At 55.0% G+C, this 27,771-nt stretch overlaps 8 protein-coding genes across 8 annotated transcripts; 4 read left to right on the top strand and 4 right to left on the bottom strand.

Annotated features, from left to right (window-relative positions):
• Positions 1–259: 259 nt before the first annotated feature.
• On the top strand, positions 260–3,044 carry PG998_001345 (glycoside hydrolase family 3 protein; the record flags this gene model as incomplete). The annotated part of the gene is made up of 9 exons (XM_066868163.1): positions 260–368; positions 461–592; positions 649–1,035; positions 1,091–1,125; positions 1,175–1,278; positions 1,332–1,413; positions 1,472–1,519; positions 1,576–1,770; positions 1,857–3,044. 9 exons carry the CDS (start codon positions 260–262, stop codon positions 3,042–3,044), a joined length of 2,280 nt encoding a protein of 759 aa, XP_066736578.1.
• Positions 3,045–4,193: 1,149 nt separating this feature from the next.
• On the top strand, positions 4,194–6,406 carry PG998_001344 (uncharacterized protein; the record flags this gene model as incomplete). Its single annotated transcript, XM_066868162.1, has 4 exons — positions 4,194–4,420; positions 4,516–5,316; positions 5,374–5,763; positions 5,950–6,406. The coding sequence occupies 4 exons, from the start codon at positions 4,194–4,196 to the stop codon at positions 6,404–6,406; spliced, it is 1,875 nt and encodes a 624-aa protein (XP_066736577.1).
• A 997-nt stretch (positions 6,407–7,403) lies between these two features.
• On the bottom strand, positions 7,404–8,774 carry PG998_001343 (uncharacterized protein; the record flags this gene model as incomplete). Its single annotated transcript, XM_066868161.1, has 1 exon — positions 7,404–8,774. One exon carries the CDS (start codon positions 8,772–8,774, stop codon positions 7,404–7,406), a length of 1,371 nt encoding a protein of 456 aa, XP_066736576.1.
• A 3,531-nt stretch (positions 8,775–12,305) lies between these two features.
• On the top strand, positions 12,306–13,714 carry PG998_001342 (uncharacterized protein; the record flags this gene model as incomplete). The annotated part of the gene is given in 2 exon segments (XM_066868160.1): positions 12,306–12,511; positions 12,523–13,714. 2 exon segments carry the CDS (start codon positions 12,306–12,308, stop codon positions 13,712–13,714), a joined length of 1,398 nt encoding a protein of 465 aa, XP_066736575.1.
• Positions 13,715–14,162: 448 nt separating this feature from the next.
• PG998_001341 (nucleoporin nsp1) lies at positions 14,163–18,151 on the bottom strand (the record flags this gene model as incomplete). The annotated part of the gene is made up of 3 exons (XM_066868159.1): positions 14,163–14,668; positions 14,721–14,996; positions 15,046–18,151. 3 exons carry the CDS (start codon positions 18,149–18,151, stop codon positions 14,163–14,165), a joined length of 3,888 nt encoding a protein of 1,295 aa, XP_066736574.1.
• A 1,178-nt stretch (positions 18,152–19,329) lies between these two features.
• On the bottom strand, positions 19,330–19,932 carry PG998_001340 (uncharacterized protein; the record flags this gene model as incomplete). Its single annotated transcript, XM_066868158.1, has 3 exons — positions 19,330–19,493; positions 19,614–19,814; positions 19,917–19,932. 3 exons carry the CDS (start codon positions 19,930–19,932, stop codon positions 19,330–19,332), a joined length of 381 nt encoding a protein of 126 aa, XP_066736573.1.
• Positions 19,933–23,954: 4,022 nt separating this feature from the next.
• PG998_001339 (uncharacterized protein) lies at positions 23,955–25,813 on the top strand (the record flags this gene model as incomplete). Its single annotated transcript, XM_066868157.1, has 6 exons — positions 23,955–23,997; positions 24,052–24,411; positions 24,474–24,614; positions 24,745–24,878; positions 24,932–25,156; positions 25,211–25,813. The coding sequence occupies 6 exons, from the start codon at positions 23,955–23,957 to the stop codon at positions 25,811–25,813; spliced, it is 1,506 nt and encodes a 501-aa protein (XP_066736572.1).
• Positions 25,814–25,882: 69 nt separating this feature from the next.
• PG998_001338 (uncharacterized protein) lies at positions 25,883–27,131 on the bottom strand (the record flags this gene model as incomplete). The annotated part of the gene is made up of 3 exons (XM_066868156.1): positions 25,883–26,104; positions 26,177–26,812; positions 26,973–27,131. 3 exons carry the CDS (start codon positions 27,129–27,131, stop codon positions 25,883–25,885), a joined length of 1,017 nt encoding a protein of 338 aa, XP_066736571.1.
• Positions 27,132–27,771: the final 640 nt, after the last annotated feature.

Raw genomic sequence — 27,771 nt, 5'->3', positions numbered from 1 at the left:
GCCATAAAACGTTGACACTTAAACCTTCGCCACCTACATCTCACTCGGGTGGCACAAGCTTTGGGGCAGCGGCCGGCGACCCTCTTCTCATCATTCACATTCGACAGACGTGTTTCCGTCGCTCACTTACATACAGCCTCCGCCTCCAATACCATAGTCCAAGGGGGCGCCAATTGTTCCGCGCCGTCGTTTCCGCCAACTAGGCATCGAGCCAGTATCCTGTATCCAGGCGCGTGCGGGCAACTTTGAATGTCACAACATGGCCGAAGACAACACTCTACGCGGCAAAAGCCACAGCAGCAAGGCTTCGTACAACCCTGTGCAGGCCCAGCCAGGCCCAGCTGGCGCAGCCCCCGCCATGGTTGCTGGTCTTCGCTGAAGGAGAAGTTCCCTATCCTGGCCAAGAAACCTTTCCAGATCTTGCTGGCGGTACTGTGTATACTGCCCTTCGGCCTCTTAGGCTTGCTAGCCCTGCGAAAACATGGGGGCAACAACGCGACCTGCACGTCCAGTAACTGTACGGGCGGGAATGCGAACGCCATCAAGGATGACACCTATTTCTATGGCCAGTCACGGCCTTACTACCCATCACGTGAGTTCTGTTCGTCCGGGCGCCACAGTCCAGTCTCCCTGATTCGTCACTTCTAGCGAATCTGACCGCCGCCGTGGTTGCTACATGGGCCGACGCTGTTGGAAAAGCTGCCGTTATGGTTCGCAACATGACACTTGAAGAGAAGGTCAGCCTGACCACTGGTGCGTTTACGGGAAACGGTTGTTCCGGTGGTATCCCTCCGATACCTCGTCTGGGATTTCCGGGGCTCTGCTTAAGCGATGCCGGCAACGGGTTGCGTGCGACCGATTTTGTGAGCGGGTGGCCAAGCGGCATACATGTCGGAGCGAGTTGGAACAAAGTTCTCGCCAGGCAAAGAGCTGTCAACATGGGACTGGAGTTTCGAACCAAAGGTGTCAATGTTGCGCTTGGCCCCGTTGTCGGGCCCATTGGTCGCGTCGTCCGGGGCGGTCGCAACTGGGAGGGTTTTTGCCGCTGACCCTTGGATGAGCGGCGCATTTGCCTTCGAGACCGTACAAGGGATACAGTCGGCTGGAGTCATCACCAGTACCAAGGTCCGTCAGCTATTGCAACTAGCCTATTGATAACGCTGATCAGATGTAGCATTTCATTGGTAACGAGCAAGAGACCAACCGAGTGCCGGCAAATGGGAAAGAGGCCGTCTCGTCTAATATAGATGACAAGACGATGCATGAGGTCTATCTTTGGTATTATTCACGGTCTCCCAAAGGTCCTTGGACGGCGAGCTAATCTGAAGCAGGCCGTTCCAGGATGCCGTCCATGCCGGCTCGGGGAACATCATGTGCAGTTATAATAGAATCAACAACTCCTATGGGTGTCAAGTAAGCCTCCTCGTACCGCCTTACCCATTATGAGACTGACAAGGTGTCGTTTGCACAGAATAGCTTTACACAAAACTTTCTACTCAAGGAAGAACTAGGCTTCCAGGTAGGTCTTATTTCAACGCGTGATGCATTGCACCAAGGTTGACTAGGCTTATATAGGGATTCGTTGTTTCTGACTGGGGTGCACAGCACTCCGGTGTTGCCTCGGCGCTCGCTGGAATGGATATGGTCATGCCCAATTCCGATCTTTGGGGAAATACCCTTGTTGAAGCCGTGCGAAACGGGTCAGTCTCTCAAGTGCGACTTGACGACATGGCCGTTCGGATCATCGCTTCGTGGTACCAGATGGGGCAGGTGAGTTCTATATACTATTGTGACAGACAGGCCGGTGTCTACCTTGGTGTCCAAATACGTACTGATACATGGTGGTTATCTCATAGGACGAAGGTTTCCCAGAACCTGGCGTTGGTATGCCTCCAGACCTGACAAAACCACATCGAATCATCGATGCTAGAAATGTCTCTTCCTCTTCGAAACGGATTCTCTTTGAAGGTGCTGTTGAAGGTCATGTCCTGGTCAAAAACTCCAATGGCACACTCCCTTTCCACCAGCCTCGAATGCTCTCCTTATATGGCTACTCTGCCCGGAATCCCGATCGGTGGAATTACGACGCCAAGGGTGGCGTGTCGGCTTGGGGTTTCGGGGGCGAGTCGGCTTATCAAGGGCGCGATATTGCTGGGGCGTTTGCGCTCGAGTCCCAGGATTTACTCCCACAGGTAGCACCCAACGGCACGATCATAAGTGGTGGGGGGTCTGGTGCCGTGACACCCTCGTATATCAGTTCGCCATTTGATGCACTCAACGCTCGCGCTTATGAGGACGGGACAGCCCTGTTCTGGGACTTCACCAGCGCTGAGCCGTATGTGGATTCGGCTTCAGATGCTTGTATTATCATGCTCAATGCCTTTTCATCAGAAGGCTATGACCGACCAGGTATACGCGACAAATACAGCGACGACTTGATACAACATGTGGCACAGACTTGCAGCAACACAATTGTGGTATTTCACAACGCAGGCGTACGTCTCGTGGAGGATTTCATCGACCATCCCAACGTTACAGCCGTCATATTCGCGCATCTACCAGGCCAGGACTCGGGACATGCCCTGGTTTCAATACTCTATGGGGAATCGAACCCTTCCGGAAAGTTGCCCTATACAGTTGCAGCCAATGAATCAGATTACAGTCATCTCCTCCAGCCGGACTTAGCAGAAGGGATATTTGAGATATACCCGCAGTCGAACTTTACAGAGGGTGTCTACGTCGACTACCGGCATTTTGATGCGAAGAACATCACTCCTCGCTTTGAATTCGGGTTCGGTCTTTCTTACACAAGCTTCCATTACTCGAACCTCCGTATCGACAGGAAGGCCAGCACTTCTACCGAAAGTTACCCTTCTGGGCCGGTCGAGGAAGGGGGCCGTCTGACCTGTGGCACACATTGGCAAGTGTCAGCGCGGACATACGCAATACGGGGAAAGCGGATGGGGCCGAGGCCGTGCAGCTCTACGTGGGCATACCAGAAGCGCCTGTACGCCAGCTACGTGGGTTTGAAAAGCCGTTCATAAACGCCACGCAGTCGGCCACGGTGAGCTTCAATCTTAGCAGGCGAGACCTTAGTGTATGGGATGTTGTGTCACAGAAATGGCACCTTCAGAAGGGCCATTACGACATATGGGTTGGCGCGAGTAGCAGGAAGCTGCCGCTACAAGGTAGCCTCGACCTGTAAATTGTAGTTTCTTTTCTCTTGTTTGCCATTCTGGCGTAAAAGGCTCTTGCTTATTGGACGGGCATGGGCCGTGGCGTGTTGATGACAGTAGTGCAAGGCGGGATTGGTGGGGGATTGGTTGATGAATGAATGGATGGATCGCCGCGACGTGGTGGCAGGTTGCGTCACCATGACGGGAAATTCTTTGGCCGGAGTGTGGTAGTCTTCAGACGTCGTTTGCTAGGCAGGTCGAGGACATGGCAGGTAAGGGGGCGGTTGGCCACCTACCACCTACTTCTTTCTCCCTCCATCTCCGTCGTGCCAACGTCCAAGACAAGCCAGCCCGAGCCGTCTGTCGTCGTGCTTGTTGGCGCAGTATGCAGGCCATAACGCGCATGCAAGTGCAGAAGCACAGCTTTGTGCCTGCTCCGTACTCAGTTGTCGTGCTTACTGCCAGCAGCCAACCTAAGCGTCGGCTGGCGTCTTCCAGGGGGTAGGGCGTCCAATCGGCAGTGAGACAAGCAGAAGCAGCCAGCAGCCAACCGCGTCGACCAGGAGGCAGATGGCAGAAGGCTTTCTGCTCTTTTCTCCACAGGCACCAAGGCACCTAGACGGCGGTCGACGCACCTATGTAGGCGCCTAGTGCAGGCCCCGCTGTTGGCCCGCTGCTGGTCTTGCATGGCTTGCATGGCTTGCATGGCTTGCATTCCGGGCCTAGAATAACTCGTAGATTAAGTCGGAGTGGGCGGCCTGAATTGAATGCATTTCTTAGCTCAGCTCCCGCTCCAGCTCCAGCTCCAGCTCCAGCTCCAGCCCAGTGCAGATGCCCTGGCTGTCTGGTCCAAAACCACTCCTAACCTCTCTGTCTTTGCCACAACCTTAATTCAGATGTGAATAGTCCCTTAGGTTAGCATCCCAGGCGACGGCCGCATCTCTGTCTATTTTGACCCTGCATCCAAACTAGCCCCGCCTCTTGCCCCCCCCTCCAGGCCCCGGCGTCTCGGTCGGCATGCAGCCCATCAGTCACGCCTTCACCCATACCGGCCTGTCGCCGGCTTCGGATGCAGCCACCGACTCGTCCTCAGTCTTCCGCTCCCCTGATAGCCGGAACGGTGTGCCGCGCTCCTTCGGATCTGCCTTCTCAGAACGCGCCTGCCAGAAGTGTAGGGCCGCCAAGAGACGCTGCGATAAGGCAAGTCTCCTGAATCCCTACTCGGAACTCACTAACCAAGACGCGTAGGCTTTGCCACACTGTACGAGATGCACAAGGTATGATGATCTGCTGTCCAAGCCAGGCCTGACGACAAGCATTGACCAAAAGGCCCTCGCAGACTCGGTGCGACGTGTGTCTACCTGGCCGAGCCTGTCACAGGGCCCGGCACCGCACCTCCCCAAGCGCCATTAGCTTCCTTGCCTTCGCAGTCGCTCTTAAGGTCTGAGTATTTATGCGCCCCGGATCCCTTGGCTGAGCTCACAGCGCCGTTGATCCTGTCGTTTGTGTCTGCCGACGCCGCGCCTGGAGAACAGTCGGACTGGATGGATGGCGTGCGCGCCTACTACGCCTGCGTTCACAAGTGGTACTCCGTCGTACATCGAGTTCTGTTCGATCATCGCATCGACTGTCTCTGGGCCGCTGTCGACTCCCCAGCCGCACCCCCGTCCTCTTCTTCGCCCGATTTCCTGGGAGGCAGCAGCAGCAGCAGCACGACGCTGCGAAGGGACTCGGCCGACTGGAATGTCGTGGCGGCCAACATGAGCCGCGAGATGGCCTTGCTCATCCTGGCCATGTATCTTTCCGCGCGCACCTGTTCGACACAAAGCGGCCGTAACCGGGACATGTTTGACAATCTCTATCGGGTCGTGAGGCGTGCATTCACGCTAGGTCTTTGCGAGCCGACGCTGCCCAAGATCGAATTTGTCCAGATCGGGGCTCTACTCGGCCTCTATGAATACGGCCATGGCCAGTCTGCGGTGGCCTACAGGACACTGAGTGAGACTGTAGCGGCGGCCAATGTTCTGGGAATCCGGCCCGGTTCTGCAAGTGATTGTGTCCCAGAAAACATCAATGGCAAAAGTGCCCTGGAGCAGGAACAGAATAGTGCCCTCTGGTGGTCGTCATTTATCCTTGACCAGTAAGTCTCACGCGACAAGGGCAGTACTACAGTGCGGATAAGTAACTTTGAAGACAGATTAATACATCGCGACGATGCATCAACACATCTGCCTTTCATCCTTGAGACGCCCGAGCCTGGCACACTTCTGCCGGAACCCGGCCACAACCTAGCAGGAAGGCTTCAGCCAGGGTCTTGCTACGAGTCGCCAGGGACGGCCGCCCAAAGGTTGCCCGTTGGCGCCGACCTGAACGTGGCCTCGGCCGAGTCCTTCCAGATATCTGCCAAGATAGCCAGCCTTCTGCATCGCGCTCTGCGACATAACAACGAGACGAGACAGCATGGCACGCTCCCTCCTGTCGCGAATTTCGCGCCACTGGACGAGGAGATTCGCAACATGACCTTATTGCTACTAAAGGATGCCACTGACTGGCGATACGCGCTGGACTGCTTCGCCATGTGTTGCTCGTAAGTTCGCTCTAACCGCTTCCCAGCCCAGTTCGGCCGGACTGTACCGCCTAGATAGAGACTTTCGACGTCCTGCCTACCTGGCATCGCTCCTATCTATCAATGTCTTCGGCGGCCCGCTAGTGTATCTGGCCGGCTGGGCGCGTCTACGATATGGACACTGATCTGTTATGAGTAACTCCTTAGGGCCCTTTTCACACTCTACCTCCCCTTCCTCCCAATCATCGGGTCCAAGACGGCCGCGCAGATCAACGAGAGCACGGAGCTTAGGACGGCCCTCGCGGCCCTGCGGTTCGCGGCCCAGATGTCGTCGGACATTACCTGCAAGATGAACATCGAGTTCAGCCGTTCGGACCAGGAGTTGTCGTGCCGCGAGCTGGCCGCCCTGGCCGCGCCAACCTGCTACGTCGTAGTCGAGGTCTACACAACGTTGCGCAACATCTTCCCCCAGGAGTACCAAAAGTGCCAGGACGCGATCCTGGACAAGTACAAAAGCCTCAAGTTCTTCAGGTGCCGGTGGGGCATTGCAGGTACGCTCACAACACTCGTCATTTTGTCATATCGTTACGAGCCCCCCCCTCTCTCTCATCCGCCGATTCTCCTTCCCCTCTCCTCGGATTCAGCCGTGCGAACAGCTGGCTGACACCATCTACGCTCTTTCGCTGCCATAGATAAGATGATGAGCAAACTCGACCAAGTGTATGGCGTTGATTGGTATCGACACCCTGACATAAACCCCGTCCGTCAATCGCAGAACGGGATGGGCCAATGCTTGATGTCGCCAACAACAGTGACGTCGGCGACGACGCTCCGGGATCCACAGGCGATCGGATCCATTCTTAACGTGGATGATGGGGGCTCTATGGATATGAGCTGATTGAAGGACAACGTGCTGGGATTTAACTAACTTACCGGCCTGCAAGGGAAGTGTCCTGCTCCTCGACGACGCCTTTTTCCTTCTTCTTCATGCCTACTCGAGGGTCTGACTAGACTCTACACACGGTAGATTCGGTTGTAGATCAGATGGGCACAGTCATTAGTCGAATGGGTCAATCGAGATTATTTGTAATGGCAAAAAGTTGGCGCGGAGTTGAAGTTCATAAAAATATATACCCCTCTGGCTTTACGCATCTCTTATGCCCAGACCCGTCGGTAATCACAAGACGCACCGTGTAGTTATTAGATATCATTGCTATGCCAATCAGTGATCTTGAGAGACTTCCGCTACGCTGAGTATTGCCATTCTCACGAAGTCATTGGATACCATGATACCTCTATCGTAGTAGATATGGGCAGGCTTCCTCCAATACAGTAATATCTTTTCTTGCCATAGTAAATGTGCAGAATACAACGGGGTCGATAGAAGACAAGATAATAATAACCCCATATAGATCGCAGTTGCTATCCATGGGCTGGACACTAGAGTCACATTCTGACCGATACTCCTAGCAAACAGCGGCGCAACGTTAAAGCTGATCGACATAAGAGATGGCTTCCTCGGCCTCCTCGAGGTTTGGGTACCTGAGCACTGTTCTCAACATTCGATCGGAAGTGCAATCGTTTCTTGCTTGGAAAAATCGCTTTTGGTCTGATATCAAAAGAACGGGACAGAAGCCCTTCTATGACCGATTTGTATATCATCATAAGCCGCTTACCCCCGCCACGAGGACCAGCAGCATGCCGTTAAGCACGCATATACCAATAAACGTAAACCAAATGACTGCTTGGTAGATGAAAGACAATGGGTCCTGTCGATATAACATAGAGCCGAGACCCGTACAGCCGGCGAACAGACTCACAACAACAGCGAGCGTGACGCCCACGTCCACCTCCACCTGCAGCCTATGACGGCCAGTCGCAACCAGCACACTGGCGACCACGAGCAGCACGATGGAGATTAGGAAGCTAAGAATAGCGCATCGATGCATCACTTTTTCCCTGAAGCGAGCCACGCGCTGATCCTCTACGCTGGGGAGTGCAGCGTAATGAGCCGCATAACCCATGGTGGGATACTCGACGGAGGAAGAGTCCTCGTCCTCCGTAGCTTCGTTGTCCGTATTGTGGGCCGAGTTCCGAAAGCTGAAGTAGTCGCCAGGCGTGTTGTGGTGTGCATTGAGCAGCGATTGGCGCTCGCCGTCCTTGTCCGTGTGCCCAAGCCAGCCGCGGATCTTGCGGGCCGAGCCATTGAACATGCCCTTCATACTTCCAAGCCCAGGAAAGCTGCCCGAATCGTCCGGATTGATGTACAGGGTGTATTCCTCGTCTCCCGCCTCGCTGCCGTTGTCATATTCATTCCAGTACCTTGTCTCGGGTGCAGTGGATGTCTGAGAGGGCGCAGAGGACTGCTGTCTGACTGGAGATGACATGCGGCTTGTCCGCCGGGAAGCGGCTGTATCCTCTCGTTGTTGTGGGGAATGCATCGGTGGCGAGGCCGCTCTCAGTGTTGTGAGCAGCTCTTGGTATTGCTGCTCGAGGTGGTGAAAGTCGCGTTGGGTGAAGCTCTTCAGGTTGGAAAGCACATTATCGCGGAATCGCGTACCGAGAGTGGTCGATCCGGTCCATTTTTTATATTTCTTGAGGATCTTGCGGAGCGCCTCCTTCTGAGCGCAGACGAAACGCTTCAGATCGTTGATGTCGTTGGCGCATTCGTCCAGCTGCCGCCTGTACTTGACGAACCTCTTTTGGCGCCTGGTGTTGACGCCATTGGAGTCTGTGCACATGAGAATCAGGATGTGGACGAGACCGTGCAGGTGTCGTAACCTTCGTGCTATTTCGTCGGCCTTGCCAGACACAAAGAGATCAACGCGGGAGTGTTGAAGAAGCAGCTCGTGAAACAGGGTGTCTTCGAATCTCTTGAGCGAGAAGTCGGTCTGGCCGGGAATGGCAATGGCCGAGGCGGCTTGGTTCTTTGTGGTGTTGACCTTGATCAGTTGCTTCAGGGTGTTGTAGTCGATGTTATGGAGGCTCCATCTCGCGACGGACTCCTTCTCGAAATAATCGCCGTACTTCATGATGATCAGTTAATCGGACCAATCAACATTGCCTTCCTTGGCATGCGAGAGATTCGTTGGAGTATACCAATCGATGGAATTGGGGTACCAACTGCCCAGCTCCCGCCTGATACTGATTCGATCCGAGACAAGAGCGATTGGGGAACCAGGCCGATTCGGGGTAGGGTAGCCCAAGGTGCGAGCACTAATGCGTATGGTATGGGCCGTATAAACAGTCGACAGCGAGCAGAGCAGAGATAGAGGGAGGGAGAGAGAGGGAGAGAGAGGGAGGGAGGTAGTGAGTGAGTGAGTGAGTGATGCGACGACAATTCGCCAATAACTGAATGGAACCCAATGTGTCGAGCCAATTGGGGCGATGACGTTCGCCTGTTTTGGGCCTTGGTTCCACTGGGAGGGCCTGGGAGGGACTGGGAGGGGCGCTGGAGACTTTCGCTTTTCTCCCCTTCCCGCTTTCAGGTAGCAGGCAGTGGCCAGTAACCGATACAATACGATCTCAGATCAACAGAACCCGTCTCCAGTGGGCGTCTGAGAGCCTGGACACAACTAAAATAGCTGCACCACCCAACCAAAACCCAAATGGCTCGAGCACGTGCAGGCCTTGTGCCTGGGGAACAGCAAGCCAAACAGACGACAAGGCGGATGGTCGATTGATTACCCTCCGAAGTCCGGCCTGCGAAGTCTCGAGACTCGGGGGGAGGGCGAACGAAAAGGAAGACGGCCGAAGGTTATCTGTCGGTCGGGTCTAGGCCTTGTCCACACGTGCTGTGTTTGTGCTGTCTCTAGTCGAGCTGGTGGGGCGCCATGGGGAGAGGAAACGGTCGATAGGGAAGAAGGAAGTCGAGCATGTGCTTCCCGGGTCGTCGGGGGCGGGCAAAGGTTATCTATCTGATAGGCGTGTGCATACAGGCAGTTCCTTCGTCTCCCACGCCGTATATTAGAGTACTTACTGCATGATAAGCCATCGGTTGGCTGGGTGTTCGTCGTACAAGCTCGATCCAGACTTGGGATATCCCGTCCAGCCAATCACGCCGAGGGCATGACAATTTCTTCTGCTCTGGATGCCCCCATCTCTCCCCCATTACGCTAGTTTAGGTGCATCCTCTGACCCCGGCCTGCCCCATCGTCAAAGAAGCATTGCCTACAAGTACATACATACTAACACGCTTCGCTTGCAACGGATGCCCGTGGCAACTCTGCCATATTTTCCAACCCGCCGCGGCGCATTGCTTCCGGTGCTGGACCTCACTCAGCAACACAAGACCTCTGCGAAGATGGGTTTCACCAGGCCCATGGCGAGCCCGCTCCAACCCCATCTGGACGGGCATCGTGTGCCTCCACCCAGTCTGCTGTATGCAGGTCGAATAGTACCGAGCGCAACCCTTTCCTGCGGCACGGGTGAGGAGAGCAGCTCGTCCCGTACGACTTTGTCTACACATCAGACATGCCCCTCTCGGTTCTGCTCTCAGCACGGAATCCATCTTCCCCAACGGACTGCATTCGGGATTGACCACGACAGCTCTCGTGAGGCATAAGGTTGGACTCCTCTCATTGATCTATTTGGGACGGGATATGTCACCTACTGCGGATACACCACCGCCACACCTGCTTCGGCAGGCCATGCTGCAGGGCTTGATTCGCTCGCGTGCTGTATTACCCTTTTGATGGATTGCCAATGGGCCCCAGCAGGCATGCTTTTTTTCCCTTTCCTCTTCGCGACGCAGCGAGTGCATGGGCCCCGTCCCGCCCCTCGGTGAGCGTTTTGGCAAGGCCTCCGGGGTCTAGATGTTTCCACATGCCGAATTCAGCCTCTCAATACGGAGTATGCTGTCTTTCTTTGCTTTGGGTCAGTCTCTGTGTGTATTGCTTCCATCTCGATCGCATGTGCTATACTGCCTGCCTGGGAGATTCCTCGGGATCCAATTTGTTGACCCTTTTACAGCCGTTGCTTCATCGTTACTCTCCACGCCGCTGCGACAAACAAGCCTCAAGCGGAAATTCACCCACACATCCGCATCTCACGCTTGCTGCCCAGGTCGGGGGTGCTTCCGCGCCCCCTCACCTCCCTTAAGTGTTCGTAGGCCGGTCCACAGATCTATTACGCCGGCCCATAGCAGGCCCAGAGGGAGATGGTCCTGCCCAGAGCAGTATAGTGTACGTCGCTCGGCGGGCTGCGTTATGGAACTGGTAGGATGCCGCAGAGCCGCCACCATGGGATGGATGCTATGGGGTCCGCCTACATACAGATACTTAGACGGGTATGATAATTAGGCCGAGGTTGCTCGCGACAACATCTCCCGTCCCACATCCTCACTTCTCTTCGAATTTCCAACGGTGGTCGCCCATGGATATAGAGGATAGGTGGCACATATCTGCACGACAGGATGCAGAAGCCGGCAGAGTTCCGGCTTGGTGTCCTACTCCGGTACTTGCATATACCATAACAATCCAACGTCGTCGGCTCATGCGTCCCTAAGCGACCGGCTTCTCCTGCCGAATTTCTAGCTGGGTCTGCCGCCCCATGCAATAACCGCACCACTGGGTCTTGACCTCGCGAAGTACCACAAACACCCGCAACATGTCACTGCTGGCCACAAAGAACGGACCCTTGCATTTTTCCTGCGGCGGACCTTAGTTCCGCAGCAGGGCTCAGGGGTAAGCACCATGTATGGGTTGTCCGTTCTGCCTACGCTTGCGTATTTGACGAGATATCTCTCATAGGGTTGCCAGACGCTGGATGGCTTTTGCCACTAACAACCCTTGCGTTAAGCGTTGCACGACGTCGACAGACGCCGACGTGATCCTCCATGTCCGCGCTACTTGTCATACGCAGCATTCGTCAAATGCATTAATATGAGTACATGTTCATATCCCTACTCGAGCTCCTTCAAGAATGATTAAAACTCTGATGGTCTGCGGCGAATCAGGCGTGGGCAAAGCCAATAATAATAATTAATGCATTGAACTCGAGCCAACATGGAAATATTCAAGATGGCCGTCGTGAAGTGGCCCCCAGGAATACACACAGGACAGCTGGTCTTCCTGACTCGGGCCGTAGCGAGAACCCGACAGTGAAGATGGCAGCATTGTCGTTTGCTTCTTCTTGTCTTGGCGCCGAGCCGGGGACGCGGCTTGCGGCAGACACAGTTAAATCTGCGATGTGATGGGCTGGGCATTGGAGCGGGGTCAAGGCGGGAATGCCGCGGCGCAACCAGTCCATTGACCGATCAGATGAATGTGCATATATGTATGTGCGTGTGTATGTGTGCCCGTACGTACGAGTAAGTATGTGCTCCTTGCTTACGTCATGCGCGTCGACGCCAAATGAAACGGTCCGTCATCTTCTCCAATTGTGACGAGTCTTGCTGTCTCTACTGCTGCACTGTGACTGACTGCCTGCCTGCAGATCGAGGCCGCGTCAAAGGCGATGGAAGGATTGAGAAGAGGACGAATTGGACCGCAATATCGACCAAACCCCAGAGAGCTTGACGATACAAACGTGCAAATACGAATCCATCCTGGTGGACCGCAGGCATGCCAGCCCACTCTAGTCAAGGCCCGGTAGAAGAGACGGCGCGGCACGGCGGCGGCGCCCCGACCCGCAAACGTTCCATCGTGGTGAACGACCGGCGTTTCTTTAGTGACCCGACGTTGGCCTACCCATTCCCCATCGACCTCAAGGAGACGCACCGCCAAACCTTGTCGACTCTGCTGCGCCTGCGCCTCAACGGGGCCGGCCCGTCCTGCGCAGCGACGAGCTCGTGGGCACGACGGGCACCTTTTCTTCTTCCTCTTCCTCTTCCTCTTCCTCTTCGCCGCCGCCGCGTGTCCTCGAGGTCGGCTGCGGCTCGGGTGTCTGGTCCATGCTCTGCCACCGCTACTTTGCGCGCCACGGTTATAACGCCGTCTCGTTCGTCGGACTAGACATCCGCGGCAGCAGCAGCAGCAGCAACAACAACAACAACGGACACCACACTAGTGGCATAGCCGACAAGGAGGAAGGAGACGGGGCGGGCCCGCCGGCCTTGGTCGACTCGGACCGCGATGACATGCACTGGCAGTTTGTGCAGCACGACTGCCGCCAGATCCCCTGGCCACTCGAGTCGGCCGCCTTTGACCTGGTTGTCTTCAAGGATCTCTCGACCGCCTTCACGCAGAAGGAGCTGGCCTCCGTTACGGACGAGCTGGTGCGCGTCCTGCGCCCCGGCGGCGTCCTGGAGGTCTGGGACTGCGACAGCGTGCTGCGCTCCCTCAAGCCCAATGCTGCAGACAGCATCAGGGGGAGAGGAAATAGCGTAGGCGTAGGCGGCGGCGGCGGCAGCAACAGCAACAGCAACAGCAACAGCAACAGCAACAGCAACAATAGTAGTAGCGACAGCGTCGGCATCCGCCACCGCCAAAACTACGCCACTCAGCAGCAGCATAAGAAGCAGCAACAAAAGGACGACGCCTTCGCCGAACTGGGCGTCTATGACGTCGACGCCAACATCCTCGGCCCCTCGGCTAACCCCTTCGTTGTCGAGTACAACGGCTGGCTCAGCCAGGCCTGCGACGCCCGCACCGTCTCGCCCGTTCCCTGTGCCACCATCGGCCCGTTCCTGGTGCAGGAGGCTGACACGCTCGAGGGCATGATCTCCAAGCGCTTTGCCATCCCCCTCAGCAACGACATTGGCTGGGAGAAGAAGCGGCAGCTGGCCGGCGGCGAGGCAACGGCGGAAACCAAGGCAGAACGCGCGGCCATCCGGAATACGGCGCTCCAGTGCGTCGTTGATCTTATAGGGGCTTGGGAGCCTATGTTGCGATCGGTCAACAAGATGAGCCAGGAAAGTTGGGATTCTTGGTACGCGAAAGCTAGAAAGAATTTGATGTTGGAAGGCGGCGCGGACAGGGGCGAGTGCCTCGAGGTGGGTGTCTGGAGCGTGAAGAAGAGAATGAACATGTGAATGAATACACGGTTTCAGGTGTCAACGACAAGTCAGGGGAGCGGTCAACGACACATGCGCGAGCTGCCTTGGGCGGGAGCTTGTTGAATATGCCGACGAGTCCCAATGAAGCAGAATAAATTATGAATTATGAAGCAGTCATCACGTAGGGAATCTCGTATTATGTACGTGCGGAACTCAGGCTGTACAATCTTACAATTAAAACATCAACCAACCCAGCCGAAACCCCGTTTTATGCTCTGCAAAAATCCTCGCTTTTCCCAATGCAAGCCATTGGCCGATCTGCTGGTGCTGCCCTGACTGATCTTCACTATCGACCAAGGACTAGCCTGATGGGCCGAACATGGTATAAATCTAGTATACGCTCTAATCCCCCAAGCTCACTGCAGTTTTGTGAGGCAGCCAATGTCTCGTTTGCTACAGGCCCTTCCTCAAGCTCACCCATACTTCAATTGCTGTGCTTGTTGGCCTCCAAAACGGCGGCCAGCTCGGCCGCCGTCTCGGGCTTCTTGACTTGCAAGAGCCACGTCTCGATGCCAGATCCATCATCCTTTGCCGCCATGACCTTGATGCTCGTCTTCTTCACTGTGTCCGGCTTGTAGTCAAACTTTGCCAGAAGCGCCTTGTTCATGGCAACGTGGCCACGGGGCTCGGCACGCAACAGTAATCGGACAGCACCCGTGGTCTTATTCTTCAGCACGCGAAGGGGACCCAGACCCTGAGTGTGCCATGGGGACTTGTTTCCGTCCTCGTCGTCTCCGCCCTTGACAACCGGCACAAACTTTGTCGCCTTGGCACGCACTTCAATGAGTATCTCTTCGTCTTCCTCGCCTGGGCCGCCAGTAGTCAGCGAAATCTGCTCTTGGGGAGCTTCCTCGCCATCCTGAGTCTGCGGTTCAGGGGTACCACCCATAGGCGTAGAATTCATGCTCGAAGGCGCGGGAAATGGGGAGTCTGCGCACTGCTGTTAGCTAACGCCAGGCGTGGCTGCTAGAGAAAAACTTACTAGCTCCCGTGGAAGTCCCGCCACCGGGTGCTTGCAGGCTACCGAAGATGCCACTACTTTGTGGTGTCTTACTGGCCATGGGCTGGGCAGGGCTGGCCGAGGTGAAGCTGAAAGCGGGCGCTCCAGATGACCCGTTTGGTTGCGAACCAAACATACCAGAGTTGCTTGGCTCTGGTGCTTTGGGGGCAGCGCTGCCACCAAACTGGAAGTTGAATGACCCAGAGGGCGTGGGAGTGGATGACCCGGCGCCGAATGCTGGCGCCGATGCATTGGGGGCTGCACCACCGGCAGAGAAGGTAAAAGACCCCCGGGTTGGAGGAGCCACCTTGATCGGCACCACCAAACGTAAAAGAACTAGGGTTGCCTCCCGGAGTAGCTCCCCCAGAAAAGTTGAAGTCGAACTTGCTCGCGGGTGTGCCATTAGTTTGCGATGCTGGACCCCCGAAGGACGGGGTAGGTGTTGAGTTCTGGCCAGCGCCGAAGCTGAACATGGACGAGGGCGCGGTGACAGATTCCTTGGCCTGGGATCCGTTATTTTGTGACCCAAAGCTGAATATGGGAGCTGCTGTCGTCTCCTTCGCCGGACTAGCGTTGTTCTGCGATCCAAAGCTGAAAGCACCTGTGGATGCAGAGGCATTACCAAAGATGTTGGACTGCGCGGGTTTGGCCTCTTCTGGTTTCTGCTCAGCAGGTGCCGATGCGCCGAATTGGAAAGATGGGGCGGCGGTAGAGGTGCTACTGGCGAACATGTTGGTTGGCGTTGGCACAGAAGGCTTGGAAGCCGTCGAGCCAAACAAGGTCGAGGAACTTCCCATGACAGACGAAATACCCTGCGGTGGAGCTGGCTGAGAAGAGCCAAACGATAGTTTCTCGGAAGCCTGCTTGTCTGCGGCTGCATTGGCCTTTCCAAATTTGCCGGTGGCACGCTTTATTGGCCTGCCCTCGAAACTATCGGCCCCGCGCTTCGGAGTAGATGAATCAACGGTGCTGCTCTGGGTAGCTGACTGTCCAAACATGTTGTTCGGCGCGGGTTTAGCACCACTGCTGAATATTGATGAACCCAGGCCACCATTGGCCGTTGGCTTATCTGCTTCGTCGGCCTTCTTAAATCCGGCGAAAGGTGATGGAGCAGCAGGTATAGGTTCGACCGTTGGTGCAGATGATGCGCCGAACATGCTTTGAGTCTTCTCAGTTGTAGAAGTAGCGTTTGCTTCGGCTGGCTTTGGGGCTGCGCCAAAAGGAGTCGACGACGATCCGCTGAAGATCGCGGCCGGTGAGGCTGTAGGCTTCTGCGCTCCAAAAATGGATTGAGATAACCCGCCGTTCGGTGTGCTCGTTGCGGTCTCGGGCCCCTTCTTAAGATTGCCGAAAACGGGCGATGGGGCCGGAGCAGCGGAAGGTGCCGGTGAAGCCGGCGGCTTTGCCCCAAAGATACTAGGAGCGCTCGAGCTCGGCACCATTCCAGGAGCCGGGGCTGGAGATGGTACAGCAGCTTTAGATGCAAAGATAGAATTACTCAAACCGTTCTTGCCAGCAAAACTGATTGGCGTAGTAGCTGCATTGAAAGTGAAGTCCCCGGGTGCCTTTGCCGGGGTTGATGTGGCTCGTGGCTCGGAAGGGGTTTCTTTGGCCGGGGATGGCTCCTTGGGGGTGGCTTCGATGGACGTTGCTCGGAGTGGTTCACCGTCGGGCCCAAAGGAAACCCTGCCGAAGAGACCACCTTTGCTAGCATCGTCTGAGGGCTTGGGGGCGGCATCGAAGGATGTCGAGGTACCACTTGGCTTCGCAAAATTGAATAAAGCAGATCCTCCCTGGATTGGGGGCGTGGCCGTGCCAGTGCTCGCAGCGGCGCTGGGCTCATAGCTTGGCGCGGCGTCCTGGCTGTCAGCTTCCTGTTCAGTCTCGTGTTCCGAGTTTGTGTCGCTATCAGCTTCGGCATCAGCCTCGTCCTTTTCATTCCCACTGTTATTGGCTGAGCTCTCGGAAAGATAACCAAAGATGTTGCTACCAGTAGCCGCCGCCGTGGTCGAGCCAAACTTATGCCCGGACAGAACAGAGTCCTTCGAAGCACTCAGGGTCGATCCTGGTTGGAACTGGGACGACTGCAATGCAGACCCGGAGCTGGAAGCACCATTGATAGATGCCCCGAAAGGATTCGACTTGGTTGCGAAAGGGCTCTGGGAATTGTCGGGTTGTTTGCTGATGGCAAACAGAGAAGGGGTTTTCGAGTCATTGGCCTGCTTGCTCGCAGCAAAGAGAGAAGGGGTTTGCAAATTGTTGGGCTGCTTGCTGGCAGCAAAGAGAGACGAGGCCTTGTCCAGTGTGGAAGGCTTCAGAGGGGAGCCTACAGGCGTAGTAGTATTCGACTGTACATTGTTGATGATATCTTCGAGCCTGGACCTCGCAGCCGATGGGGTCTTCTGGACCTTGTTCCGTAGGAGTTCGTCTGTCTCCTCTTCTGCCTCTTCCACCTTCCGCTTACTTTTGAGTGGCGAGGGCGCGAATTTGGGCGCATCATCGGTAGTGGGCTCCTCGTCTTGCTCCACAATGCGCCTCTTGTTCTGGTTAGCAGTAGAAGCCTTCAAGGTGTTGTTGCCTGGATGCAGCTGATCATCGGCTTTCCGCTTCGTAGTGGAGGCCGGTACCGAACTGACGAAAGCGCTTGTTCCGACCTTTGCTGCTGGTTTAGCGACCGGCTTCTCTACCTCAGGTTCCGGTAGGCCATGCGCAGCTCTCCACCTCTTCATGACATCCTCTGACGGTTTCACGTTCTTGAACTCGTACAGACCATAGTGTAACATGATCAGGCCACGGCTCTTCTCGTACTCCTTGGCAAAGTTTAGAATATTTATCTTCCAATCCTTCTTAACAAATATCTCATTTGCCGCGTGTTTCAGCCGTCGCAAATCGAGGATGCAAAAGAACTGCCTTCGTTGGAGATCGTCGAAGTCAGGCGGGCACTTGTCGGCAAGATATTGGTCGGCGTATACGGTGCCTCTCTTCGTCAGGGGTTCCGGGATGGATTTGGCCAAGGCTTCGCCTGTCAGGCCGGCATCGGGCTCAGGAATTCGCATCTTGAAGAGTTCGGCTGACGTGGTGCCAGCCATGCCAGCATTGGTAATCTTTGGTGGTGGCGCGAACTTGCGAGCACCCGATGATGCCTTGAAAGTCGTGGCCGGGAGAGCGGGCGCGAACTGGGTCGTACGAGAGGGCTTGGGAGTCGCCGTGTCGAAAAGATTTCGCGTGGGCTTTGTAACGGCAGCAGACTTGCCTAGAGTAGGTTTGGAGCGCGCCGGAGACATTTTTGCCATAGGAACCAGAGATGATCGGAACCGTGACGTGACGGGAGTCGAACCAGCCGGATTGGATGCGCCTCGCTGGCCCTGTGCGGGTTGCGCCTTGCGAGGCGTGTAGTCTAAGCTGAAGCTCATCGCGACTGCCGGCGAATTGGTAGCTGACAATGGCGGGGAGAAAGGGGTTGTTGTCCTGAAGAAGAGGACCGGAATCAGATGGCGCAGATTCTGGGGGGATGCGACGCGACGTGTGGGAAACGGGACAGAATTATCAATAATATGGGGTGGTCCACAGAGAGGCCAGCAGCATAGTGAGACCTAATTGAGGACGAAAGGGTGCACCAACAAAGGGAGCCCAAGTGTGCAGTCGCGAAGGCGACTTGACAGGTGGCTTGCTTGAAATCAAGTCAAATCAAGTCGATGTAGGAAATATTCATAATCCGGGGAGGGGGCTATTGTCTCCGTGTCGTGTCGTTTCGTGTCGGGTCGGGTCTTGATTAAAAAAAAAACTGTGAAGGGGCCCTCGACGCGATGCTTGTCGATCCTCGAAAGCGTTCTAAGGAAAAGCAGGGGGGCCACGGTCTAGAAATTTTGGGCGTTAAGAGAGAAGGGTGGATGGTGACGGATTTCTTGGGTCTTTGGGCAGGAGAGAGCTGAGAGCCGTGCTTGCTTCTTGTTTGCGCAGGCAGGCACAGTACATCACTACATAACTGGCAACCGTACGTACGGAGGTGCTCCGTGCGCGGGCTAGGCCGAAGTGGGCGCTTAGTGCAAGATGACCCTGCCGGGGTCAGACAAGGAAGTTCGCGTCTGCCAATCATCAGCTGTCCAGGCCGGAATTCCAAAGGGCTGCATCTCAAGGCAGCAGAATGCACTGGACGAGGGTTGTTGATGCATCGTCGCCAGAGGAACCAAAAAAACCAGCCCAGGGCTGCTGCAACCAGTCTCCCCTTGCTTTCATCCGCCAGTCAATCCACCTGCTCTCTACATCTCTCATACGTATGCTCTGGCCCAAATAGGGGCCCGTCGCCGACTGTCTCGCATCCGCCGTCTATGGCGGCCAGGAAGCTTTCTGGGACACAGCCTCGCCGCTGACTTGGCGTCTGGCTCATACATCTACGTACAAGAGGGTTGCGACTTTTCCTACCGGGGCAGGTGCGGCATGCTACGGTCCTGGTGCACGGTGCAATTGAAAGCATCCAACGGTGGTATCAAATAGAAGCTCAGTTCGCAAGGAGAGAAGAAGAACCTCGGCAGTCTGTTGTGGTTGTAGGTCGCGGATAGGGTGGATGGTAAATACATGCATGTGGTGTAGTCTACAGTTTGGCCTTGGTTTGCGCCTTCTTTAGGATAGGCTCCATCTTGGTTGCCTTCATCACATCACCCTTGATCTTGAGCTTGCCCGACATGAACAGCCGTTGCGCGTTGCCCTCGCCAGCAACCAGCTTGCCAAAGTCATCGTCCGAAAGCATGAGTGTGACTGCATGAGGTTGTTTGGTTAGTACCGGGCCGTAGATGCATCGGCGCATGGAAAACGGGGCAGCATCTTTCTTGTGCGTGTGTTTCTGCTGCGACGGTGTTTGTCAGATCACAAACATACCAGTAGGCTTAGTTCCCAGACCCTTCTCCACTGTGCCCTTCTCCTTGAGGTCGATGTGCCAGCTGTCTGTCTCGCCAGCCTTGTTCTTTAGCGTAAATGCGAACACGGCATTTCCCTGCTTGATGGCATCCTTCTTGTCGGCCTCGCTGGAGTTCAGGGCCGAGTTGATCGCGTCAAACGCGGCGGACGAGGGAAACTTTTCTGGAGGACGGCGGATTGTGTGTTAGTATCGTATTATAAGTTCGAGCCGGGGACGCTGAGGGCGCATTCGCGCGCGACCGGTGGCTTGGAGGGAGGACATACCGTTGGCGAGACCCATCTTGGCTTTGACTGACTTGAGCTGGGAGATGATGATGTTGGACTGGGAAGTTGAGCTGGAGGATAACAAAAATGTGCAACTTTTGATGGCCTGAACGACACGACACGGATGGAATGGAATATATTGAGGTAAGGGTAAGTTGGTTGGGGCGCTGGGAACAGCAGTTGCTTGTTTGTATATGACCCTGGAAATGGGACGACTCTCGGCAAAAGGCCCCTAACACTATGACGCTGTAAGTTCTGGCGGCCACATGTGAACTGGACCTCGGCGCATTCTTTCCTCGATCCGTTTCATGTGGTTCGAGCATGCTAACCTTTAGTGCTGGGCCGTGCATTCGGGTTCGCTTACAGCCATCACATCCATCCATCAGTCAGGACTCAGTGGCTTGCAACTTGCTTCCGGGATGTCTCTCCGCCAACCAAGCCACTGGTCAGCTGTCAGCAGCCAGGCCTTGTGGCTGGAGTCGAGCATAGGCATCCGCCCACCGCCTGCTGCCGAGCAGTAAGCAATGATCTACATACTACTAGCAGGCCAGACCCCACAACATCTGGCCTGGGGTAAAGTAAAAGGGTGCTGGGTGCATTAACCAAACAATAGCTTTGGAGCTTATCCATATCACGTCAGCCCGCCTATCAGTCAGTCGTCGGCGACTGGCTAGCTGGCCAACGAAAATCAGACTCAACGCGCATAGTGCTCGAACATCCCGCACTGGCTTTACAGGCTGGCGTTCCAACCTGGAAGCAAGCTCTATAGATCAAGCATATGACGAGCCTTGAGCAAGGGAGTAGTGAAACAGAGCAAGACCGCAATGGCAATGATTCACTCGCACGACACGACACGACGTCGCCAGAGTTATGTGCTGTGTTCCGTCCAGCTTCAATGCGGCATTCCCGTCATGCCCTTATGCCACGCCGTCACTACAGCCACATCCGACTCGCGGGGCCATCAGCGGGGCATGCCTAGTCGGGATTGATTAACTGACGGTGCTCGGAATCGGACTTCGGTGCACGAGCGCGAGCCCGCATGAGACAATCAATCCATGTCGTATAGTAGTGGTGCCAATAGGAATACTCCAGCAGCGGAACTTACTCCGCTGCAACCCGCGCTGCTTGCTGTAGATAGAACAGAAAATATAAAAACACAAGAAGTAACCTTTCATCCACGGATGTCAAAGTCAGCCAGCTAGCTGCATCAAAGAAACCCCGAGGACCGGCCCCTCATTCGGTTTCGTTCCCCTGAGCATATTGATGTCGAGTGGTTTGAAGGGACAGCTCATACATCCTTAAGGTGGTATTGGAGATCGAAAATAGAAGCTGCCCGGGAATCAGGTAGGCGGGGGTTTCCCTCTCACCCTGTTCTTTCTCTCCTCATGATGTATAACTGGCATCCTACAGAGGTCGCTGGCTATAAGGCAAGTCTCTGCTGTCAACACCAACGGGTGAGCGCATGCCACCGGAGGTTCCGGAAATGAGTTGGTTCTGTCAAGCCACATATACCAACATATACCAATGTAGTAATGTTGAACAAAATGGCTATAGCGGAAGTGCTAGAAGTTGAGGTAAGTACCTCATGCAGGCAATGTTTAAAAGTGCCAAAGGTCCAAGCCATCGAAACCGACCCTGGCATCCTTGGCCATCCCTGCAATGATGATAAGTTTATTGGTATCCTACATTCTACTCCAATCACCCAGCCAAAGCGAGATTTCATTTAGAATCCCGATCCCGGGGTGCGGCGCGTGGCTGCCTTATGTCCCCGGAGGTCGAGCTGTACTTCCGCGGAATCTACCCGATTCTAGCTTGCGAGGAGTAAAAAGATAAAACCAAAAGATAATCTCCCAAAAAAAACGGGACGGCAGATGAGCGACGTATCAAGTGCATTGGTCGGCTTTACAACCTTTATCTCGAGGAATGGCCAACCACTCGCCGACGTCTTGATAATAGAGATAAAGAGCAACCTTCTCACGAGACTACCTGTTACAAATGCCGACCGAATAGATGGGAAGACACCCCAAGGCCACTTTGGGCTTCTGGATTAGATTGGCTGATAGCTGAGCTCTCAAGGTTGCCAGCCTCTATGTGTGTGTGATGCTTGCTAGCAATATTCCAAAGCGAGAAGCGCGGGAGAACTTCGAGGTCTGTAAATAGCCAGGGGAGAACGCAATAGATAAGCTTCGGAGCACCCATGACGGATGTTTCTCACGTAAGATTTGGTTGCTACCTGCTTCTATAGACCAAGGGGATATGTCGGCCTGTTGCTTCTAAGAGTGAAAATATGGTTATCTCAAGCACACTTTGTTATATCGAGCTATTGGTCAGGCAGGCCAATATAGGTCCATACGTGAGTCCAATAGGGAAGCATGGGAACAAATCTCGGTGCTTACCGCCCCGAGTTACGACAGTGATGTCGCCGCCTTACCCGCGGCAGAAAAACAGGTCGGGATATAAAGTCCCAACAGCACGCAAAGCCATGCATGATCTGCAGGGGTGTGGCGCACTGAAACTGATGGAACACGGTAGAGGATCACGAAAGCACAAAGTAGGTAAGATTACCTCATGGGACGAGCCAGAGTAGCTTTGCTGGTGGCGAAGCGCAATATTGGGTTGTAATGGCCACAAGGCGTCTTCTTTGTTCGCATTCAAAAGGGTTAGAGGTCTCACGAGTGACGCAAGCCGTGGCCCTTGCAAAATACCATTGTGGCCGAAAAGGGTATCCCGGGAGAAAGACAGGTTCACCCAAATCGACAGCTCAGGGGAGCCTCGACATGTACGGGGGCGTTTGCGCATGTCTGGCGGTAACATTACATACATGTGGTATCTTTGCTTGGCCCCCCGTCGCTTCGATCTTCGGGAGGGGTGAAAGGCACAGCAAGATAGACGTCCGTAGAGAGCGGAACTCTCGAGACGACCGAAGCAATCACAAGGCGGAACGACATCGGCGATGAAGAATTGCGCGGAGCTGCGGCCTTCTGAAATGGGATTGGACGGGTCGGTTTGCTGCGGGCAGTCAGTCCCCTGTCTCCCTACCACGAATATGTAGTGGAAAAGTCGAACTTGCATAGGTAAAGTACACACACACACACACACACACACACATCTCGACTCTTGGCCTGGCCCCCGGTCCCAGTCCCAGTCCCAGTCCCAGAGCCATCCAACCTACCCCCTGACCCCTCCTTCGCCTAGTGGAGTGACCCCGGCCGGTACACAAGCACCATTTAGGCACTTTTTTCTTCTTCAGAGGCGGCCGATGTGCAAATGCGGGGTGGTGGTTTTTTCGTCTAGGTCACTAATGCAATACATCGCATCCTCCACATCTGGCGGTCCCAAATGATGACAGGCAGGGCGTGCGTTACTCCAAATGTATGTCGTTGAGGGCATATGCTACAGTCCGACGAGAATGAGAGAACTGGAATGAGGGCCATCGAGAGTATCATCGGGAAGCCAAGTTGGCACATGCACTGGCTCTGCCATAGGTATCAAACCGGAATCCAAAGCCATGTATGTTGTTGGTTCGCCGCGTATCGCATGGCTCCTTGCGAATAGTGTCACGAAAAACGAAGACGGAAAAAAAGAAAGCAAGGTGAAGTCTGCTTAGGCCACGTTGGTTTTGAAACTGGGCCCCGGCTTAAATGAGCAATAAGTAAGCAGGTATCTGCTACAGTTGCATCCGTCAATGATAAACGAAGGGTGCAGGAGAACAAGCCAGGGTGCCGAGGAACACCATCAAATCGTATCATTAAAAGTCCTCCCCCCAGCGTGGCAACGTAGGTCCGGCCCGCACATCTCTTTTGCTGACAGAACCACCCACAGCCATGTCCCAACGACATCACATCCCACAAACTCGCGCCCACAGTCTCCTGGCTTACTGACCTACATATACACATACGCGCCCGCAAGGCTGACGTGTGATTTATTACATCCGCAAGTGAAGTCCCAACAAGTCGGTTGTCTTGGTAGTTGTTGGCGAGATATAGCCAGACCGTTTATATACACGTCCCACTCCACCCAGTCAGTCAGTCACCTGCTATGGCTTCGGGCAGACGAGCCCAGGGCTGTTGGACTTGTAAACGTGAGTCCCGAGGAAGCTCTCCTTCGTTTCCAGAGTATTAGCCCCTCTGACTAGCTGCCGCACCAGAGCGCAAGATCGGCTGCGATCGCGGATATCCAGCCTGCAACAACTGTCTTCGGACCGGGAGGGAATGCCTGGGCTATGGCATCCGCCTGGCGTGGCCTGATCAGCCAGACGGGCGCCGACGCGTCAACCGAATGCCTGACCGGGTCCTGCATATATCCCCCATCAACTCGGAGCATTATGGCAAGCAGTTCCTGAACCTGACCTACGCCGACTTGACGAAACCGAGCAGTGGCTACACCGGCGGGAGCCTCGCCGTCGTGGTTCATGAACCGCCCACGCCGCGTCTGAAGCGCTTCGTCCCGTTCGTGCCCAACATGCACGAAAGAGACATGCATCTCATACAGTATTGTGAGTTTCCGCCATGTTTCTTGTGTTGCGACGGGACGGGGCTAAAGAAGTCTGGCACTCAGATGAGCAACACCTTTCGCGCATGATCTCGACCATTGACATCAACAACGGCTTCCGCGTAGAGCTGCTTCCTATGGCGCTCGGTAATTCTTCCGAGGCCTCGCAAGGCCTCCACAACGCCATGCTGGCCTTGGCCGCGCTACGTAAGCGTCCTTTGTTTCATCGCTTGGGTGTTTCCTTGCTCCCTTCCATAGCTATATGTCTATCGTGATGTTTTGACAGTGCCCGTCCAATATGTAACCCTGTCTCGGATCGCTAAATCGGATCATATAGATCTCTGGGGCACCGTAGAGGCATTCCCATATAAGATAAAAGCTCTTCGGTCACTGTCTTCGTCCATCTCTGCTGGATCTGTAGGCAGCACGGCCACGCAACTTGCCACGTCAATGATGCTATGCGTCTATAGCGTTCGTTCTCCTGTCCCTTGGGCCTGCTCGAGCCGGACTAACTCCTACGTCAGGTCTTTGATGAGACTGAGGGCAACTGGAATGTGCATTTGAATGGAGCAAAGAACATGCTCAACCAACTGACTATCGCTGGCGGGGGTCTACTGAGGCATTGTTTCTTGTACACTTGGTTTTTATACCATGAAGTCCTTGGCTGCTTCAGCGACCCTCTTCAATATGGAGACCATGGGCCGTCGTCCTTGCAGGGTGGCCGCGGCCTAGGGTTGGACAAGTCTATGGTAAGCCTACCAAATCAACAAAAAGCATCCGAGCTTGGCTGACATATACAACAGATCATCGGTTCTCTTGGCTGTTCCATAGAGGTCATGGAAGTCATCAGCTTTGTGAACGGGCTGCGTGCGGCCGAGCTGCGAGGCGATGCTTCTCACTATACCGCCGAGGAGAAGACGCACAGAAATGAGGAATGGCACAGAACTGAAGCTAAGCTTGCAATGCTGGAACAAACCCTGGATCCGGATTCGATCGATAGACTCAAACAGCCCGAACGTACTCGGATCCTCACGACAGCCGAGCTCTATCGAGTGGCTGCCTCCCTCTACCTGCAGAGAACGACCAACAGCCCCCAAGCCCAGGAGGCCAGATCAGTGTATCTGTTGCAGGCTTTTCAGCTGCTAGCAAACCTCAGCATCTGCACGAGCCCATGGCCGCTGTTTGTCATAGCCTGTGAATCTGAAGCAGACGAGCAGCGAATCGAGATCATGATGAACCTGGACAAGATGGACAGGGAACGTCATATTGGCAACTACTATGTCCTGCGAGAAGTTATCGAGGTGTACTGGAAGCAACACGATCTTCAAGCCGACAGCACACGGCAGTCTAACACCAAGTGGTGGGATGTGGTCGATCTAAATACCGCTGCTCCGTGGTTCATCTGAGTTATGCAGACTCACATTTCCCCAGGTATGTTTTCCATATGCCCTGAATCTTGCCATGTATTTATGGCGCTACTTGTCCATGCGCGTCACATGTTTATCTACCGATGGGTTGACTAACAAACTCAGGAGATCAGGTCTGGCGTAATGGCCCACGACATCAATGAACGCCTTAGGATAGTCGATGTCCCGCAGATTGACATTTGCTTTGAGGATGACTTCCTCGCCAGCACCTACAGGCTCGCAGAGCGGCTTGCCATCAGGCCCGAATATCATCGAAAACCCACCTCCAGGCTGTTGGCGAGATGCAGTTTGTTAGCCGTCGCCTGTCGTGGTTCACAGGAGAGTCCAGTGAAATAAACGTACGGTTTTGGTGACAGGATTCCCCGTCAGATTGTTCTTCTCCAGGTTCTCCTCTGTTAGTATTTGCGAGGCAACCAGGACGAAGCATTGGCCTTCGATGGCCATGAACTGGCTCGCCCGATAACTCGCCTCCCCGGTTTCGTGGTACAGCCACGGGAGTTTCTCAGGATCCGGCATTTCGAACTCGGCCGGCCAGCTCGCGACATGGATCTGTACACCCTGGGAGTACTCGTAGTATCTCAAGAGGGGTTGCAGGTGCTCCCAGCAGTTTAGGCCTCCGATCTTGCCAAACGGAGAAGGCACGACACAAGTGAGCGACTCAGCTTGCCCCTCACCCCAGATGGTGCGCTCGATGTGTGTCGGCTTGATTTTTCGGCGGTGGTGGACAATCTCGCCCTCCGGGGAAATGAACGACTGGCCCATGTAGAGGCTTCCACCGTCTCGCTCACTGTAGCCCAGGACGATGAACATGCCCGCCTTTTTGACGGCGGCCTGTATCCTCCTCATCTCATCCGAGTCCCGCTTGAGGGAGTTGTTCATGTATTCGTGGATCACATGGGTATTCTCGATCACGCTCGATGTCCACATAGACCTGGGCGGCGAGCCGGTTGAGGTTAGCAGGCAACACCGGGACGAGGGCTCAAGCGTGACAGCTCACCACTGCAAGGGTACACGTTAGCAGAAAATACCCTTCAGGGGAGACAGGGGATTCTACAAGGGTTGCTTCGGCAACAACATTTCGCAGGTATCAGGCTTTCATGTAGGAAAGAAATAGTCTATATATAAAGTGCTTACTTACTGGATAACCGGGAATCCAAACTTCCGGGAACCCAAGTACCTGAACACCATCTGCTGCAGCTTCTTCGATGAGAGTGATCGTTTTGCTCACGCTGCCCTGTAGGTCTAGCCAAACGGGTTCGGCCTGCACTGCGCCAACTCGGACTGTTGTATCAGCCATCTTGGTTGCGTGTGCGAGCTGAGGCTGCTGAGGAGAGGACGATGGGTTTCAGCTCGGGGAGCGCGACCAAAGCTACAGTTATAAAGAGAATAGAAAACCGGGCAAGGCGGGTGAGGACCGGAGTATCCCAACCACCAGTTTACTACTGCCCCCTGCCACCCGTCACCCCTCTCGCGGGGAGCGCGTTGGCGGTCCACATGATCTCGCGAACCATTGCAGTGTCTGGCATGCGGAGGAGAGCTCGCCAAGACCCCACACAGTCTGCATCGCGACGAGAGGGGGCGAGAGCTGGAACGGAGCCATGCGCTGCTCCCATTGGACCGGTGTGACGCTGCGTCCGTATAAGGTGCCATCTTCGGCCCCCTCGCAGGAGAGGGAGGACGTAGACCTGAGGATTGCACGGTAACCCGCCCACGTCCCGGCCCCCGCATACCAATGGGGGTTGATGTGTGGAGCTTGTGATCGCAAACTCCTTCCTGGCACCTCAGCAGCCGGGGAGGCATCCCCAGCGTCCCGTGACCTGCCTTACATGTAGACGTGCATGCGTAACTCCCTACCTGCGTAGGCAGTCTGTCTATACTGTTAGGTGCTTCCCGATCCTCTCGGTCGTCTGCAGTAAGGAAATCGGTACGTGAAGGCT

The sequence above is a fragment of the Apiospora kogelbergensis genome (genome assembly GCF_038363985.1).
Source record: "Apiospora kogelbergensis strain CBS 113332 chromosome Unknown utg000001l_segment0_segment0, whole genome shotgun sequence".
Lineage (NCBI taxonomy): Eukaryota > Fungi > Ascomycota > Sordariomycetes > Amphisphaeriales > Apiosporaceae > Apiospora > Apiospora kogelbergensis.
Note: the sequence above shows the minus strand (reverse complement) of the source record. Positions and strands in the feature narration are given on the sequence as shown.